The 19,401-nt window shown below is 39.4% G+C and overlaps 1 protein-coding gene across 1 annotated transcript; it reads left to right on the forward strand.

Annotated features, from left to right (window-relative positions):
- The first annotated feature begins 580 nt into the window (after positions 1 to 580).
- On the forward strand, positions 581 to 14,803 carry LOC149847941 (putative 1-acyl-sn-glycerol-3-phosphate acyltransferase 5). The gene is made up of 4 exons (XM_090009791.1): positions 581 to 685; positions 7,020 to 7,967; positions 13,499 to 13,629; positions 14,194 to 14,803. The coding sequence occupies exons 2-4, from the start codon at positions 7,204 to 7,206 to the stop codon at positions 14,610 to 14,612; spliced, it is 1,314 nt and encodes a 437-aa protein (XP_089865917.1). The 5' UTR covers positions 581 to 685; positions 7,020 to 7,203; the 3' UTR covers positions 14,613 to 14,803.
- The last annotated feature ends 4,598 nt before the right edge of the window (positions 14,804 to 19,401 follow it).

The following is a 19,401-nucleotide window of genomic DNA, read 5'->3' on the forward strand; positions in this document are numbered from 1 at the left end:
CTGATGGCCAAGCCTCGGCCTGTCATGGGCCGGGTTTGGGCCATGATTTTAGGCCCGAGCCCATTATATACCGGGCCGAAACCTGGCCCGTTATATACGTGGGCTGGGCTCGGGTTGGCTTGATGAGCTTGAATTATTTATTAATTTTTGTAATAATATAAAAATTTTAAAAATTAATTATTACACAGTAACTTAGTTAATTATTATTATTTACACAATTAGTTGTATGAGAGCTTGTTATTTATTAATTATTATTATTTACCTACTTAGTTGCATAGATAGCAACTTGCTATTTTTTTGTTAATCCATAATTTCAGTCAATCATTCATGCATTTTAAGATTGGGCCATGGCCCGGCCCATTGGCCTCATGAGCTTCTTTTCAAACCCGAGCCCGTTAAGAACGGGCCAAAACTCGACCCGTTAGTAAACGGTTCAGGCCATTAACCGGTCAACCCGGTCCATTAGCATAAGCCCGTCAGCTAATGGATCAGAGTCGGATTAAGGGATGGGCAAGATCGGATCGGATCCCTTAATCCAACTCTGATCTATATCAGTGTTGGATTCGACCTGACAAAACCCAAGATCGAAGGAAACCACATCCATTCCTCTCTCTCTTCCGTCGGGTCCCTGCGTCCTACGTCAGGGTTTCTCCGGCGAGCTCGGCGTTTCCACGGCGGGATCCCGGTGAGTTATCTCCCTTTTTGTGTTCTTGGATTTTCGATTTTTTCTCCGTTCACCTTGCGAAAAAACGGTGGTTTTCCTCCTTATTGCGCTCCTCCTTTTTTCCCCTGACCTGTTCGGTGCGGCGAAAAAAGGGAAAATTTCCATACATGCCGCCGGCAATTCGATTTCCGGCGATTTCTCTGCGGAGAGGAGAGATTTTTCTTCTCCATTTAGATGTTTCAGCCGGGAAAACCCTGTTCCATCCCGCTAGAAATCGATTTCCGGCGATTTCTCTGCGGAGAGGAGAGATTTTTCTTCTCCATTTAGATGTTTCAGCCGGGAAAACCCTGTTCCATCCCGCTAGAAATCGATTTATGGAAAATTTGCTTTTCGCCGTCCTTTTTTTTTCTTTGCTTATTTTATTTTTGCTTTTTGAAAGGTGAAGGAGATAAACCGTAAACCTTTTCGATCGAAAGGGCGGACTCGATACTAAGTCACCTATTTTTTTATTATGATTTTTTCGAGTAGAATCAAAACCAGAAAACGAGTGAAAAATTATAATTTTTCAAATTTATTTTCAGTATATTCTTGGTATAGGGGGTAGGCGGTTTGGATATACTTTTTGCTCATTAATAATTTTTGGTTGTGGATCTGGTTCTTAGGATATATCAGTCCGTGACTTACAATAACATGCATTTAGTAGTGATTATTACTGGGAGGAATTCGGATTTGGTTCCTGCATATCCTCATATTCATGTCTTATTGGACCTGGTTCCGGATCTGGACATAGTCTCCTGTTCCATTCATTAATCTGGGTAATATATGGATACTGGGCTTCATATTAGTTGTTATTGTATTTTGGATCTGGATCTGGATGTAGTTGATCTGGCCCAGATCTGACCTGTTGGGTAGACCAGCGACCAGCCACTGCAGATGGGCAGAAAACGTTTGGGCGTTTGATTCGTGGATAAGGGATGACAAAGACGGTGTGTCCTGTTCTGTCCTGTCAGGGGACAGCCCACGACATGCGGACAGAAAACCTTTTTTTTTTTTTCATAAAGCGTCTACGCTGTCCTGTCCTCTCTGTTCAGGGGGTGGGCTGAATGGGACAGGAAAATGCATCCCATGGTGACACGTTGCGTGTCCAGCATTTGTGTGGGTGCGTGGGTGGATGTGGGCCCCACGCAGCGGGCATCCGGCCGAATCAAACCCCTTATTCATATAAATTTAGGTGATAGGGTTCCCACCCTAATGTGGTCAAAAGATTTTTTTTGGTATTACAAATATTTTTAGTGCTATTATGTTTTGGTTCTATGTCACATGGACATGGGCTCACTATGGATTAGGGGTGGCAATAGGGTCGGGTTGGCGGGTCTGGTTGGCGGGTCAGCATACCTCAACCCAAACCCGAACCCGACCCGTTTATTAAACGGGTCGGCTGTGGCAAACACGAACCCGACCCGTTTAATAAATGGGTAACCCAACACGACCCGCCAACCCATTTAATAAATGGGTTGGGTAGGGTAAACGGGTTTTCAGGTTCGCGGGTCAGGTTGGCGGGTTGACGGATCGGGTTGGCAGGTAGGCAGGTTGGCGGGTCGGGTTGACGGGTCGGCATGCGGGTTGGCGGGCCGGGTTGGCGGGTTGACCCACCCGCCTAACCCGTTTATTAAACGGGTCAGCCGGGTTGGCGGGTTGGCATACCCCCAACCCGAACCCGACCTGTTTAATAAATGGGTTACGCGGGTCGACCTGTTTATTAAACGGGTTGGCTTAAGCCCAACCCGAACCCGCCTAAGAGGCGGGTTGGCGGGTCGTGTCAGAAATTGCCACCCCTACTATGGATACGAGCCACAAATACACAATATTTTTTATTTCATGGAATTTTTTAATTGATAAAAGAACATATCTTTAATATTTTAATATACAGAAATATATTTACTATTAAAAATATTTAAATAATAGTAGGATAATGTTGCCATATCATAACATGTCATGTGTGTCGTGTCGGGTAGTCACAAGATCTTACATTAGCAAGTCCTTGTCACATATATTTACTCATATTACATCATATATATAGTATGAAACAAGGTTGGAAGTATCATATCGTACCTGTAACGTATTGTATTGTAAAAAATAATAAAATTTTAATAATTTTTTTTAAATTTTAAAAAAAATAAAAAAAAATCTAAAAAAATCATAACACATGAAAAATGATAAATTGCACAAAATACAATCATAATCACATATGAAGCATTTATATCTCTCTGAGCTGCAAAAGTCATCATTTAACATCAAATATCTCACAAGAACAATGCAAAATACTAAATATCTTGCAATTAAGAACATGACATAGGACCAATGTTATTAAAAGCGCGCCTCAAGGTGCAAAAAGCGTGTCTCGCCTCAAGGCGAGGGCCTTTGTGCCTTGAGACGCAGGTATAAAGCGCAAATGCCGTGCGCCTCATACGCCTTGAGGCCTATACGCCTCAGATTTTTGGTCAAATGAGGGTCAACGCCCTCATTTGAACGAAAATTAGGTTTTAAATAACAACCCCCCCCCACACACACACACACACCCTAATGTTATATTTTCTGAGAAACACGCAGTTGGGGGCCTGTTGTTTTTTGAAAAACAGAGAACCGAGGAGACGAGTTAGGAGGACATGAGTTCGGGGGCCTAAAATTTGTTTGGGTGTATTAGGGTTTGTTGTCGGAGAGAAAGGAGGAGACGAGTTCGTTCATTTGAAACACACAGTTTGTACATTTTGGGTAAGTTTCACTTTTTCCCCATTCTTGTTCTCGGTTTGTATTTTCTATTTTTTCTTCGACTTATCTTTCCATCTTTTGATTTGCGAAGGATGAATGGACTGCAGCCCTCTGTCTGAAATCTCCTATATAGATTGTGATCCGTTGGTCATCTTTTTAGGTTTCTTTACGGTGTGGGATAAATGCCCTACTTCTTTTGAGTGTTGATTATGAGACTTTGTTACTGCAGCTTCAAGAATCCTCTTAGTTTTTTAACATTAATTATTTTTTGTTTGATTTATTCTAGTTTATTAGCTTAAATTACTTAAATTAGGATTTTCTTTTGATTTACTATGGCGGACCTTTGGTCCAGACCGTTTTATCAAGGGTGCTTCTCATAACAAAAAAAAACTTAGTGGGTATTCTTGCTGGTCATCATCCTAAATCAATTCTTAATGGTTTTCTCTCTTTTAGTAGTTAGTTGAGCACGTTATTGTGGTGACAGAAAAAAAGATTTAAAAGTTGCCAGTCATTGAATTGATTTGGCAAGCCGTGCACAACTTGCTATATTCGGTTGAGGAAGAAAAAAAAATCAAAAGATATGTTGAATCCATTGAATTGATTAGTTGTTAATGCTAACATGCATTTTTTAATTATGTCCATATGATGTTGTTAATGCTAATATGCATTTCGTTGTTAATTTTTTATTGAATGAATGCACATATTTTATTTCTTAGATACTTACGTAGGTCAAGTTGTTGCATTAATGTTACTTTTATATGTTAATCTCATATTTTTTCAGTATTTATTTGAGATTTTTTATTTCTTGTTGGTTGTTGTTTCATCAATAAAGCATTTTTTATTTATTTATAATTTTAGATATTTTTTTATAATCTTTTTTAAGTTTCAATTTTTTTTTTGAGGCTTACGCTTTACGCCTCGCCTCAGATTTTGGTGAAGCGCCTCACTACGCCTCAACGCTTTTCACAACACTGCACATGACTCATACTTTCATATTACATAAAAAAAATATTATGGCAATAGTTGCACTCGATTTTCAATCGGTTTTCAATTATTACTTGAGTGCTCCATTGTCATGTTAGATCATTTGATTTTTAATTGGAAAGTTTGGAGCCCGATTTCTACCTTAATATAAATCTTTAATTCTCTTGAGCGAATTTTTTTTGGAAGGTAGTTTTGTAATTTTACTTATAATAAAGATTTTTTACCTTAACCTACTTTTTTTATTGAAAAAATAGTGAAAATGCACTTTTACTTGAATAAACCGTAAAAACCATTTTCCTTGCAATGAATTTGTCCTCAAATCGCTCTCACAACTCCTAAGGTGCATGGGTACCCCTTTAATGGCCTCTACACAAATCAAGAAGTCGGCCCTCAAGAAGTCTTTAAATTTCAAAAAATAAAAAACAAGTTTAGGCCCTTTCTAAAGTGCACCGAAGGTGTTGATATAGGGTTGTATCGTACGATATATACAATATGGATACGATATACACTCGTATCGTGATACGAGTGTATATAGTATCGCTTTTGCCCATAATAACTATATGTATCATATCGTATTGTACAATACCGTACGATATTTACAACATTGGTATCAAATACTTGTAATGAAACCAAAAATAGTACAAAGGTTGCCTCTAAGGGCTACAAGAATGCACAAATATAAAGATATTACTTGTGGGTTAAATACAATCTCTCAAAAGAGATATACAAGCACAATCAAAATGGTCACTCATGGATCAAATACACTCTCACAATGAAGATACACACTCACAAACACTTAGAGAACAACAATGTAAAAAATATAGATTTGTATTACCAATAATATGCTTAGAGAAAGCATAGATAACACATTGGGGAAGATCCCCTTATATAGGCAAAAGAGCGAACACATGGGTCTAGTCCAACTAGTCGGTGGACTAGCCCCAACGGCTAGAAATCTGGCAGTTGGGACTAGCCCAATGGCTAGTTGGGCTGTCCCCTAAGCTAGCTAATACAAAAAAATATAAAACAAAAAATATAAAAAGGTAAGATTACAAAATAGCCCCTACTAGGCCAACCCTATTACAACTGAAAATGACTAAAATACCCCTGATGGGTATTTGCTATTACATACATACTATATATATATATATATATATATATATATATGTTAACAACACTATTGTTTATATTCTTGATTGTTTTTGGTACTTTACACCAATGTTGTTATAATCGGTCTGAATTGGCCAATTCAGATCGAATCCGCCCAGTGACGATTCAAAAGGGGCCAATTCACAGCCTATCCAATTCATTTTTTAATATTTTGAGGGTATGAAAAAATTTGTTTATTTTTAAATACTTTTTATTGTTTAATGACACGTGTCATCTGATGGTAAAAAGTTGTCGATTCATAAATGATTTGATTCGATTCGATTCATAGTTTTTTTTAAGAAACCAATTCACCTAGTGAACTGATTTTTACATTGGTTTATACCATACAAATGTGATGTGTATGGTCGCGAGTGAGGTGGTTTTTCCTGAAAAAAAGGTGATGTTTATGTTTTGTTCAAAACAGATTTTAAATCATGTGATTGTAATGTGTAAGCAAGTGTTTTTTAAGAGTTTTAAGAATCAATGACTCACAATGTACCAAAACTTACGACTCAAAAAATCATGTTGTTTGGTTGAAAAACTTGACACGATGAATGCACACTAGCAAATGGGCCATGTTGAGCACATGCATGGGGTTAGATGGAATAGATACAACTTGCAATGATGATTTTCATCTTGATAAAATGGTCATGACATGTCACTCTTTCAGAAAATTGATTCCTATTCGAAGAGACTGCCCTATACTTTAGTGGAAATCACCTGTTTTTTCACATTTCTTGATTTTCTTTTTTGTGGATCAAGCCTTATAGATATGATCAACATGGTTTGTTTAGTTAAAAATATGTTTTGGGTTGTCTGACTGTATTGCATATTGTAAGAGGTTCAAAAGTCAATGACCCACAAGGCACCAAAATCCTTTTTTTTTTATAAGGACAAGGCACTAAAATCTTACCACCAAAAAGATTGTTGTGTTTTTACATTGAAACCACTCAATCCAAAGGTTCCGTTCCTATTAAACAAGCCATTCTGAACACATCTGGAGGGTCAGATCGATCATATAATGCTCATAAGTGTCAGTTTCTTCTAGAGAGTACTCTCTCTCTACAGTTACCAATCATGCACGAGCACCTTCTCACGACTTTGATGTACACAGGTGTTTTCGGGTGTAAGCTATTGCAAATCTGTCATGTGGATACGATTGTGGACATGGGGATATGGTGATTTTTGTGAAGTTTCTAATATGATTGGTATATAAAGGGATACAGAACGGGAGGCAAAATGGAGTATCATTGTGACATAGTTGCTGTTGCAATGCTTTGTTACTTTTGTCCCATTGCTGGAACCATCTATTTTTTTATTTTATTGCCATTATTGTTAACGTTCAGGATTTTTGTTCACCGTTGGTGTTGTTCTGACACTTTATGTTATATGAGAATTTCAACTTGTAGAAGACTCTATGTGCAGTATCTCTTACTGAACTTTGCTTTTGCAGATCATTTGTGTTTTCAGGAGGCTTCTACAAGTTTCAATTTCAGTAGTTGCTTGCATGTGCGAATGCAGCAGTGAGTGCAGCTTGGTTGTCAATTTCATATGAAAACCTTGGGAGTCTGATTTGCTGAAGTAGCAGAAATCTGATCCTACATTTTATAGCTATGTAGTGCCAATTAGACATTCAAATGATACCTAGCTCTAACTTCAAAGATCAAGGTATGCCAATGGTTGGCCAGTTGTCTCAAGATCTGACCACCAATGGCAATGTAAGAAAAGTTGGTGACTCTCATGCTGAAAATGCCTCAAATGGATTTGAAACATATTCTAGTGAGATGAATAATTTAGCTGATGGTGAGACTAGTACTTCCATTATGTTGCAGAATGGGCAATCCAATCCAATGCTTGGGCATCATCCTAGGCACCGACCTTTATCTCCTTTTAGGATTTTGAGGGGTATCATATGCCTAATTTTTCTACTTTCAACAGCATTTATGATGTTGGTTTACTTGAGTCCTATTACTGCTGTCCTATTGCGACTGTTTAATGTGCACTATAGCAGGAAGATGACATCCTTTTTTTTCAGCAAGTGGTTAGCATTATGGCCGTTTCTATTTGAGAAGATAAACAAGACTAAAGTTGTTTGGTCAGGAGAGATGGTTCCTGCAATGGAGCGGGTCTTGCTTCTTTGTAACCATAGAACTGAGGTTGATTGGATGTACTTATGGGATTTTGCGATCAGAAAAGGTCGCCTAGGGTATATTAAGTATATACTCAAGAGCAGCTTAATGAAATTACCAATATTTGGCTGGGGCTTCCACATTCTTGACTTTATACCGGTGGAAAGAAAATGGGATAATGATGAATGGCTGATAAGGCGAATGCTTTCAACTTTTGTTGATCCCCAAGATCCCCTTTGGCTGGTTGTTTTCCCTGAGGGAACTGATTACACGTAATCACTTAGACTTTACCCTTATTTGAATTTTTAGGTGCAATATTCTGCTGTGTTTGATATACTTTATTGGAATGTATCAGTATGAAGCCTCAAGCTTGATCTTTCTAACTGATGCTTTTGATCATTATAGATGCATCACAAGTGAAGTTGGCCTGGCTTTGTGTTGGTGGGCAGCTCCCCCTCCACAGATTTGGGCCATTGATTTTTTTGATGATATATACCTTAAACTTAAAGGATCACGATATACCACCACTGTAATACATACTCATTACTCACCTGATAATTTTCATGTTTATTGCTGATTGGGTTGCTTTTTCTCCTTCAAATTTCTAGGTTTTTGTTGTATATTTAGATACAATAAATGAAAAGAAGTAATCTGTTTATAGTTCTCTCCTTTTGTCCTTCATTTAAGTTTGATTTAATTGTCTTCTGTCATTTATATGCAAGAGAATGCTAAATTATTTGGTTATCTTTGGAATAGTGCAGTTCAATGTCCTTTGTCTTGTTTTGTTGGTAAATTTGAATGCAATATATATTCCTTCTGGCTTGTTAGATCTATTTATCAATTTAGTTTTCAAATGGTTTGCATCTTATGTAATCTGTTTGATGATGTTAAAATGTAAACAGCACATATATAATAATAATATTATTATATATTTTTGTATTTATACTTTTTAATTTTTTTGTAATTTTTCTTTTTGTTTTTGATATCTAGTTCTATTAAAACTAGATACATCTAGTTTGGTCAAGTTCCAGTTGGAACTTGACCAACTTTCTAGCTGTTGGAACTAGTCGAACGGCTAGAATTCTAGCTGTTGGAAGTTCCAACAGCTAGAAAGGGAGAGCTCCTTAATACTCTTGTATAAATAGGGGTGCATCCCCTTGTGTAAATTATTCCTCTAAATGCTTTTTAAGCATTTTGCTCTCATAAATAAAGTGTTATTTATTTTTATGCTTTTCCATTTATACCCTTTTATGGGTCTTGTCTAAAGTATCTTTTAGATACTTCCTTTTGAGTAGCTTCAAGTGCATTCGTGGAGCCTACCATTTCATTACAGATGAAGTATTATATTATCAATGACTATGTTGAGATGTTCATATATCCAGTGGCCATGGTCATGTACGGGTCAGGTCTTGATGTATTGATAATCAATTCTACTTATTCTTTTTGAACCTGAGACTGTGAATGCTCATTTGAACTTAGTTGGTCTCCACACACACACACACACACACATATACATATATATAAACGAAGTACTAGCACATGAAGGTTTAGCAAGTTTCAAGGACATACATACTTAAATAGTCAGTAATTATTGTATTATAATTTATTTATGTCATTGTATTTAAAAGTCTTAATGAAAATAGTACCTTTATAATAATGACATTGTCAATTGTATAAGGAGAATTGAGGTGTTTGTAGAAACCTAAGTCACAGGGAATCGGCTAGTAGGGTGCCACACCCGCATCGACGCGGGTGCAGGTGCGGCACCGGGTGCGGTCAACCCGACCCTGGGTGCGTTGACTGCACCTAGGGTCATTTCGGTCCATTTTTTGGATTTTTTTTTTTAAAAATTGCCCTATGAAATGGGCTGCGGAATTTAAAAAAAAAAATCTTGGGGGGGGGGGGGGGCTGCCCCCTATAACCCCCGCCAGGGGCGGCCCCCCCGGACCTGCGTCGGGGGGAGCCCCCAGACCCCCTTCCTGCAAGGGCAAAAACTATGAATCAGGCTCCACAACTCATCATGGACATGATCAAGAAATCTCTGACCGCCTCAGAAATGTCTTTAGATACAATAGACCAGAATGAAGTAAAGAAGCTATTTGGGTACCCATCTAAGCTTGGGGCGCTATCTCCATCAAGAATAAAGACCACCTTAACCACCTTCTCTTCCAACCCCATGGATCTGGACAACCTTTAAAAGGGTTACGATTGATGTAGCCCCTAACAAATAACTTGAAGAAATAATTTGAGGCCTCTCAAAAAATATTATTAATATTATTAGTGTTTATGCACCTCAAGTAGGTTTAGATGAGTCCATTAAGCATCAATTTTGGGAAGATTTAGATGGAGTAGTACAAGGGATATCTTATGGAGAAAAATTTTTCATCGGCGGTGACCTTAATGGACATGTAGGCATTAGTAGGGATGGATTTGAAAGTATCCATGGAGGCTATGGTATAGGAGAAAGAAATGAAAGTGGAGAAAGGATTTTAGATTTTTGTTTGTCCTATGATATGATCTTAGCAAACACTTGGTTTAGGAAGAGGGAGTCTCACCTAGTAACATTTAAAAGTGGGGTTAATACGAGTCAGATAGATTTTTTCCTACTTAGAAAGAGAGATAGGGGTTGTTGCATCGATTGTAAGGTTATACCGGGAGAAAGTGTAGCTACACAACATAGAGTATTAATCTTAGATCTTAGAATTAGACAATGCCGCAAAAGGGATAGACGTAGGATAGATCCTAGAATTAAGTGGTGGGCACTAAAAGGAGCTAAACAAGGAATGTTTAAGCTGATTGGTGTCTCGAGGAGGATTCAGAATCATTGTGGAATAAGATAGCAGGTGGCATGAGAAAAGTGGCTAAGGAGGTATTGGGTGAGTCTAAAGGCAGTGCACCACTAGGTAAGGATACATCATGGTGGAACGAGGATGTCAAATTAGCTATTAAGGTTAAAATAGAGTGTTATAGAAATCTAAGTAAGAGTCGTGATAATGAGAATTTGGAGAAGTATATGATAGCAAAGAAGGAAGCTAAAAAAGTAGTTCGAAACGCGAGGGCTAAGGTATATAAGGAGGTTTATGACAAGTTGGACACCAAAGAAGGCGAGAAGGATATTTATAGGCTTGCAAAGATGAGAGATAGGAAATCGCGGGATTTGGGTATGGTTAGATGTATCAAAGATGAAACGCAAAGGGTTTTAGTCAAAGATGAGGAGATTAAGGAGAGATGAAAAGATTATTTTGATAAGCTATTTAATGATAGTCATGCTCAAGATCTTGGAGACTTCTTCATTTCTTTTCATGAGATAAATCGTGACTTCATGCGTAAGATTCAAAAGAAAGAAATTGCAGAGGCTTTGAAGAAAATGAAATCAAGAAGGGCAGTTGGCCCAGATGGTATACCTATCGAGGCTTGGAAATGCTTGGGAGAGAAAGGTTTAGAATGGTTGACAAATCTTTTTAACTTGATTTGGCGAACAAATAAGATGCCTAATGAGTGAAGGAAGAGTACTTTGGTGCCTTTATGTAAGAATAAGGGTGATATACAAGATTGCACAAACTATCGTGGTATAAAACTCATGAGTCATACTATGAAACTTTGGGAGAGGGTGATTGAGTCTAGGTTGAGGAAGGTTGTCATGATATCGGAGAATCAATTTGGTTTTATGCCTAGAAGATCAACTATGGAAGCTATACATCTTCTTAGACAACTTATTAAAAGATATAGAGAGAGGAACAAAGATTTGCATATGGTTTTTATTGATTTAGAGAAGGCATACGATAGAGTACCTAGGGACGTTCTCTGGTGGACAATGATGAAGAAAGGTGTTTCTCTCAAGTACATTAGTATAATTAAAGATATGTATGAAGGAGTAGTAACCAATGTCCGCACTTGTGGAGGGGTGACAACCAATTTTCCGATAACGGTTGGGTTACATCAAGGATCTGCTTTAAGCCCTTTCCTATTTGCGATAGTGATGGATGAGCTTACGAGATCAATTCAAGAAAATGTACCGTGGTGTATGTTGTTTGCTGATGATATTGTTTTGATTGATGAGTCTAGAGCTGGGGTTAATGCTAAGTTAGAATTATGGAGATAGACATTGGAAGCTAGAGGTTTTAAGTTGAGTAAGAGTAAGACTGAATATATGGAATGTCGGTTTAGTAAGCAACGAAGTAGTGATGGGAGTGTAGTGAAGCTTGGTGAGCAAGAAATACCGGTGAATGATTATTTCAAATATTTGGGATCCATCATTCAAAAGTATGGAGAAATTGATGGAGATGTAAATCATAGGATAAAGGTTGGGTGGATGAAATGGAAAAGTGCAACTGGAGTGTTGTGTGATCGTAGAATGCCATTGCAGTTGAAGGGAAAGTTTTATAGGATGACTATTAGACCCGCTTTACTATATGGTACGGAATGTTGGGCTGCCAAGAGACATCATATTAAAAAAATGAGTGTAGCTGAGATGCGGATGCTTAGATGGATGTGTGGAAATACAATAAAAGATAAGATTCGGAACGAGGAGATACGTAAGAAGGTAGGTGTTGCACCCATTGAAAATAAGATGCGAGAGAATCGTTTACGGTGGTTTGGACATATTCGGCGAAGGCCTAATGATGCTCCAGTTAGAAGGTTGGAGAAATGGGAAAATATATTAGTTAAAAGAGGTAGGGGTAGGCCTAGGAAAACTTGGATGGAGATGATAGGAAAGGATATGAATGCTTTGAACCTCACCGAGGACATGGCATTGGATAGAAATGATTGGAGGAAAAGGATTCATGTGGAAGACCCAAAATGAATTTCTTTTTTGGTTCATATCGCTGACCCCAATTGTTTTGGGATGAAGGCGTAGTTGTTGTTGTTTTGTTGTTGTTGTTGTTCAAAAAATACTCTCTTCTCACCACATAGGATTCGTCCTCCCTCTGAAGTCAGTTCATCTGTTTACGCCATGTATTGCGGTTTGTCATAAGGTGGAAGAGTTGGGATGATCTGAACATCCAATGGTCATTAACGAAGAAGCGATCGATCCTACTGGCGCGATAGATAGGACCAACTTGCTTGTTATGCCAAGTAAAACAGGAAGACCCATACCAACATTTAGAAATATGTTTGGTAACCTTCTGATCACTAATGAGCAATCATGGATGCGGGACCCGTGCCAGGGGGAACCCCCGGACCCCCTTCTATATGTATATTATATTTACATTTTTGCCCTTGCCGCACCCCCGCGCCCAAGGTTTTTGAAAGTGCCGCACCCCCGCACCTGCACCCGCGCCCGCACCCGCACCCGCACCCATGTGACAGGTAGAAACATAAATATGTAGTGGAAACAAGTCTGAATTTCCCAATTAAATGGAATGAGTTTTCTAAACATTTGATACTTCTATTTGTGGTTCCTGAAATGAGTTTCGCACCAATATCTGGTACTGGTATGATACATTGGGGATTTATGGAGTACCGCTGCAACTACAGCTACTTATATCTAACTATTTCAATGACTAAATCTTGATTGATGATTTACACTATGATATCTAATGTTTTGAAATATTTTTTCATGCTCTTTGTGAGATTGTGACACAATGTTGTACGTCTAGATGCTTGCATCATTGTCTTCTTTTTTCCTCTTTCTTATGATCACTTGAGGCCTTGTATTTTTGGTTTCTCTTTCAGCATTTTGGTTAGTGAAAGATGCCATGCATCACTCTGCTAATGCTATTTGTTATATTTGGATCTGGTTTTTGTTAGTTAGGCTCCTCTGCTATACATTTTGATAATTTCTTGTTCATTTCATTGGCAGAGAACAGAAGTGCTTAAGGAGCCAAAAGTATGCAAGGGAGAGTGGTTTGCCTATACTAAAAAATGTCCTCCTTCCTAAAACAAAGGGTTTCACAGTCTCCTTGGAGGTTCTCAGGAATTCCTTGGACGCAGGTTACATTTCTTTGAACTGTTATTTCATTCATGTTCCAAATCAGCATAATGATCTGTGCTTCATATGAACTTATTATTCTTTATCTGCATTGTGGATGAAGGGTAATATGGTAAAAGTATAAGGTAACTATGTCCACATTAGTTCCAGTATTTTATTTCAAGAATTCTCATAATTCCAAAATACTGCCTGTTCTAACCATTTGGTGATGGGTGTAATAACAAATCTCTTTTGCTAGACATTAATATTGCAACTTATTCTGTGATATATAATGTGAAGCTTGTTCGCAACATCCACCTTGTGTATGCCCTGCCTCCACTTGTTCTTTGTGTCAATAAATATTTTTATGTTTTTCTTTCTGTTGCTCATGTTTAGGCTTTCTTATGATAAAACTTTTGTTAGATGTAGTACTTGTGACATCTCCTAACCGTGTCTCAAGTTAAATAAAAAGAAGTAGAGAGTAGTAAAACTGTAAGCTGCTTGCATTGTATACTGCATGAAGATTTTGATATCTTTTTCTTGTATTAAAAAGTAAAAATCTGAGACCAGTTAGGGATTGCCTGCAGTTTATGACATAACTATTGGTTACAAGCATCGGTGCCCATCTTTCATGGATAATGTCTTTGGTGTGGATCCTTCTGAAGTTCATCTTCATGTTCACCGCATCCCACTCGAGGAAATCCCAACAGCAGAATGCGAAGCTGCTTCTTGGTTGATCAATTTGTTCCAGCAGAAGGACAGCCTACTTTCAGATTTTCATGCCAAGGGACACTTCCCCCATCAAACCGCGGAGGCTGATCTCTCTATGCTTAGGTGCTTGGTAAATTTTGCTTTTGTCATCACCCTAACCAGTGTATGTACGTTTCTAACCTACTCATCACCCTGGTTTAAATTCTATGTTACGTTAAGCTGTGGGTATCTTGCTTCTGCAACATATTTCAACATTCGGCCAGTGCCATTGTTTGGTGGCAAGAAATCCACGTGACTGTATTTGTTTGTAGACAAGCTCATACATGGAGTTGTTTCCAATCATCATATAGAAGACCTATGGGGGGTTTCTCTGTCCTTAACAGTGTGTCATTGTCTTGTTTATTTGAAGTGTGAAAACTGTACCTCGAGTTAACTGTGGCAACATTTGCTGGCGACAATGATGATATGATAAAATCTTCAATTGAATTTAGTGGGCTCCCTTGGACAGAGAGAGAACACGTCTCTCTCTCTCTCTCTCTCTCTCTCTCTCTCTCTCTCTCTCTCTCTCTCTCTCTCTCTCTCTCTCTCTCTCTCTCCTTTTCTTTTCTGTTTTATTGTTAGGCAAGTGTGTAAGCTGAACTTGAGAGTGCTACTATTCTAATCACTTTTCAATGGTTGTGTGCCTTCTACTGTGCATTGGTTCACTGGCAGATTGACAAACACACATCCAGTCCCATAAGTGTGTTGCTGCTTGAAATGAATCGGCATGTTGTTCACCTATTTGGCAACAGTCATGTGAGAGCATGAGAGAGCCTTACCACTCATGAAGATCAACAAAATGTTGAACCCATGAACTGAACAAGAGCAAAGTCAAAACAAATAAAGAAAGCAGAAGAGAAAAAGAACATCAGACAGCTTGCCCAAATTGCGGCAAAAGAGAGGTAGCGTCAACAGGAGGGAGCGGAAGATCACTAAGATGCATACGCAAGATCGCATAAACATCTACCAAGATTTTATGCACCAGGTTTTGAATGTTAATCGGAATTTGACAAAAATGAGCATCGTTTCGTGCCATCCAAACAAACCACCAAGAAGTAAGCAGCCACATTCGCCAGATGAACCTCCACCTCATGTTGTGCCTAATACAAACCGGGCCCAAGATCAGATCTAGCGCAAAAGACTCCTCCTTAACAAACACTTCTGGATGCCTCCAGGTCCTGCTAAAGAGTTCCATAAATATTGGGCAAGACCGGAACAAGTGAAACATAGATTCTTCTGCAGCTTGACAAAGCACGCACCAACTCGGGAGTTGAATGCCCCACTTCTTTAAATTATTGTGGGTCTGGATCCTATTGTGCAAAATTAACCATTCCAGGACTCGAGAACGGGGAGAAGGACCCTTCGCCCAAAGCACATCCTCGGGCAACCAATCAGCCCTCGGGGGGAGCAACGATCTATAGACTTTTTTGGTGAAGAACTCTCCACTTGGCGTCAGTGCCCACTGCAACCGCTAATCAAAATTTCTGGAGTCCTCAAAATGGTCTCTAAAGCAGGCTAAAACCCTCGACCACGATTTACACAAGTGCGAGAGCACCAAACCCTGGGTTCCCAGACGAACCGGGATAAGAGCAGGAGCTCCGTATTTAGCAAGAAGCAAACGAGCATAAGGGTTATCCGGTTGGTGGGCCAACCAACTTTGTTTGGCGACAAGAACAATGCTTCGCAGCCTGGGCACGGGAATGCCTAAACCAGCTATACGCCAAGGTTAGACCATCGAATGTCAACCAATCAAGTGACGCTTACCCTTGAGTTGACACCCAGACCATAGAAAACCTGCCAGCAAGCGTGTCAGCTGTTTCTCTACTCCCACAGGCATCACAAATATAGACATGAAAAATTGTGGAGTAGTTGAAAGAACATATGTGACTAAGGTTAGACGGCCGACGATGGAGAGATGAGACGACTGTCACGAAAGCAATTTATGCTTCACTTTTTGAAGCGTCGGAGCCCAAGCAGCAGAAGAGAGGTGCTTCACTTGTAACGGCAAGCCCACGTACATAGTAAGCATGTCAGAAATAGTGCAATTCAAAATTCTCTTTTTAGCTGCAAGCATATTGGCATGAACATGGAACATGGTAATAGAGCATTTGGTCTCATTTAGAAAAAACCTAGATAAGGAAAGAAAAAACTGAATAATAAGCTTGAACTTAAGTATCTGCTGAACATTTGCACGACAAAAAATGATCATATCATCAACATAAGTAAGAATATGACCCGAGAAGTCTGAAACCTGCAAAGGATCAATGAAACATGATACTACAGCTCGCTTAAGCAAGACCAAAAGACCCTCAGCAACAACATTGAACAACAAAGGCGAGAGGGGGCACGCTTGCCGCAAACTCCGCCCTAGCTTGAACCGGTCTCCTCTAACACCATTGATATTTAACATGGCATGGGCATTTGAGACCAGCTCCCACACCCAACCAGAAAAACGGCGACCAATACCAAATTTGTAAATAAGAATGGTCAATGCACAAAGGCAAAAGTTTTATGAAAGTCTAATTTAAGGACAAAGTAAGGTTGACCGCTATGCTGTAAAGAATGAACAACCTCGGACGCCATGATGAGCGAGTGTTGGACCCTCTTATTACGGATAAAGGCGAACTGAGAGTCTGAAAAAATCTGGTTGGCCACTGATTTCAGCCTATTCGTCAAAACTTTGGCAAACATCCGATAGAGAGCACTCATAACTGAGATTGGGCGGAATCATGAAATATCAGTGGCCTCATCCTCTTTCGAAATAAGCAAAATAATAGCAACATGAAAATGATAAGGCAGTCTGGAGTTACGATAGAACTCATCAAACATGCTCACCACGTCTGATTTAACACAGTCCAAAAAGATTCTTAAAAAGTCGACATGAAACTCGTCAATGCCAGGCGCTTTTCAACCCGACAGATCCTTAATGGCCCTAAAAATCTCATCGTCAGAGAACCTCCTTTGCATAGATCTGGCTTGCTCAAGCTGAATTGACCCAACTAGGACATTACCAAAGACACCCTCTACAGTTAACGAAGCATAATATAAATCCTTAAAATATAGCGAGACTGCCGGATTAACGTGCTGATTGAGATAGAAAACACCCTAAATGGAGATAATATGAATGACCTTCTTTCTATGACGATGAGAAGCATATGAGTGGAAAATTTTAGTGTTGTCATCACCAGCCGCAAGCCATTTTACCCTAGACCTTTGCTTTCAACGAATTTTCTCTTTGACCCTCCAGCTTTTCAAGAGCATAGTTAATTCTAAGGACCTGGCCTGGAGACTGAAAAGTTGCAAATAAAAAAGAGAGCCAGGAGAAGACATAGACTGATACAACGTAGAAATCTATTGATCCCATGTAGCCATTTGTTGAAATTTCTCCACATTACGACTATGAAGCCAAACTTTGATATCCTTAGCTAGATGAAAAAGCTTATTTTGAACCCGGAGCACCACTCAATGCTCATCGACAGGTTTGATCCAAGAATTAGCAATAACCGAGAGAAAATCTGGCTCATGAAGCCACCATTCTTCAAACGCAAAGCTCCTGGTGGGTTGAAAGTCATCCCCCCAATGAGTGATGATCTGCCCATGATCCGAGATAGAAGGAGCAAACAAACGCACTTAACGTCGGGAATGAGGTCCAATAAATTAAGGGTGACAAAGACCCTATCAAGGACCCTACAATACGAACTAGACCGCCTATTCGACCAAGAGAAGCGCTCTCCGGTTAAAGGAATAGGGTAGAGAAAATATCGATGAACAAAGTCTTGGAAACCTCGTATAGAGGGATTAGGAATAATGAGGTTATTAGAGTCATGAATAGATATCAAATAATTGAAATCACCCATAAGAAGGTGATAATCTCTGGTGAAAATGACAACCCTATCCAAATCATCCCAAAATGCGGGTCTCATGGCGGCGAGATTAAGGCCATAAACAACAGAAACCACTACCCTTCTACCAACTACCTGCAAATTGAAAGCATTAGATAGAGAGACAAGACCCACATCTAGCTGAGATAAATTTAAAGATTGTTTTCCCAAGATAAAGATACCTCCTGCATGATTGACCGCATGCTTAAAGAAATAGTCAGCTCCCTGCCAGATGCTAGAGGTGACCACGAGCGGGATGACCTCTATTTTAGTTTCACATAAAGCAAGTAGCATGGGATTTTCCTCCCTAACCCAATTAGCCAGAAACAGGCATTTTGTGGGACAATTTAAGCCCCTAACATTCCAAGAAACAGTCTTTATGGAACAAAATTTGGAAAACCCAGGGTTAGTGGCACCGAGACGACCTTCTTGGGGACCTAACATCGGTAGCCAAAACAATTGACGAAGGCCTCATCCTTCTTCGCTGACCATGCATGATTTGCCGAACACCCCCAACACTGACAGACGACCTCAAGTGACCATCGAAAATGCCCAGTTACTCGCAGTCTGCTTTACTAGAGTGGCAGAGAGAGTCTCCAATAATAGCAGAGATAGCTGAAATCGTAGAATTCATATCAACAGTTATAGCTTGCAGCTGCGAAGAGGAGAGGGAGATATCCAACAACTTAGCTGCATCGACAACCGTGACACCCAGGGGTTGTGGACTAGGACGTTGCTGAAGCAAAGGCATAAACAGGTGGCTACCCTGACCCCGCGCTGGACTACCGGACGAGACCCCGTTTGGCGGAAGACCAAAAGATTTGGCAGATGAAAAAACCTCAGAGACATAATGCGATACAAGAAGAGGATGCGGAACCGAGGAGCCAAGCATCATGTATCTGATTGCTAGGTTGGTTCTAGCATTAAACGCAATAAGATTGATAACCAAATAGTCAGAGCGTTTGGAGGAAAAAATAATAAGAGATGATTGCATATTCGTCTTTTGTCTACCACGCGCAAGCATGCCCAACCGCACCTCCAAGTTATAACGGGAAGTTGTACAAATAGAAGCAGACACACCAGACCCCGAGCTTGAAAAATAATTATCGACTAAATTCCAGTAGGGAAAACATTGCTATCATGGTAAATTTTTTGTCGGCCCAC

This window comes from Nuphar pumila, chromosome 1 (assembly GCF_984573655.1).
Source record: "Nuphar pumila chromosome 1, dmNupPumi1.hap1.1, whole genome shotgun sequence".
NCBI classification, from domain to species: domain Eukaryota; kingdom Viridiplantae; phylum Streptophyta; class Magnoliopsida; order Nymphaeales; family Nymphaeaceae; genus Nuphar; species Nuphar pumila.

What these genes read in the sequence shown, in the direction of transcription:
- LOC149847941 (XM_090009791.1), top strand. Translation starts at nt 7,204, where the DNA reads ATGATACCTAGCTCTAACTTCAAAGATCAAGGTATGCCAATGGTTGGC. An exon ending in CCTGAGGGAACTGATTACAC is followed by an intron (nt 7,968 to 13,498) that starts GTAATCACTTAG and finishes TTTCATTGGCAG; the next exon opens with AGAACAGAAGTGCTTAAGGA. An exon ending in CAGGAATTCCTTGGACGCAG is followed by an intron (nt 13,630 to 14,193) that starts GTTACATTTCTT and finishes GATTGCCTGCAG; the next exon opens with TTTATGACATAACTATTGGT.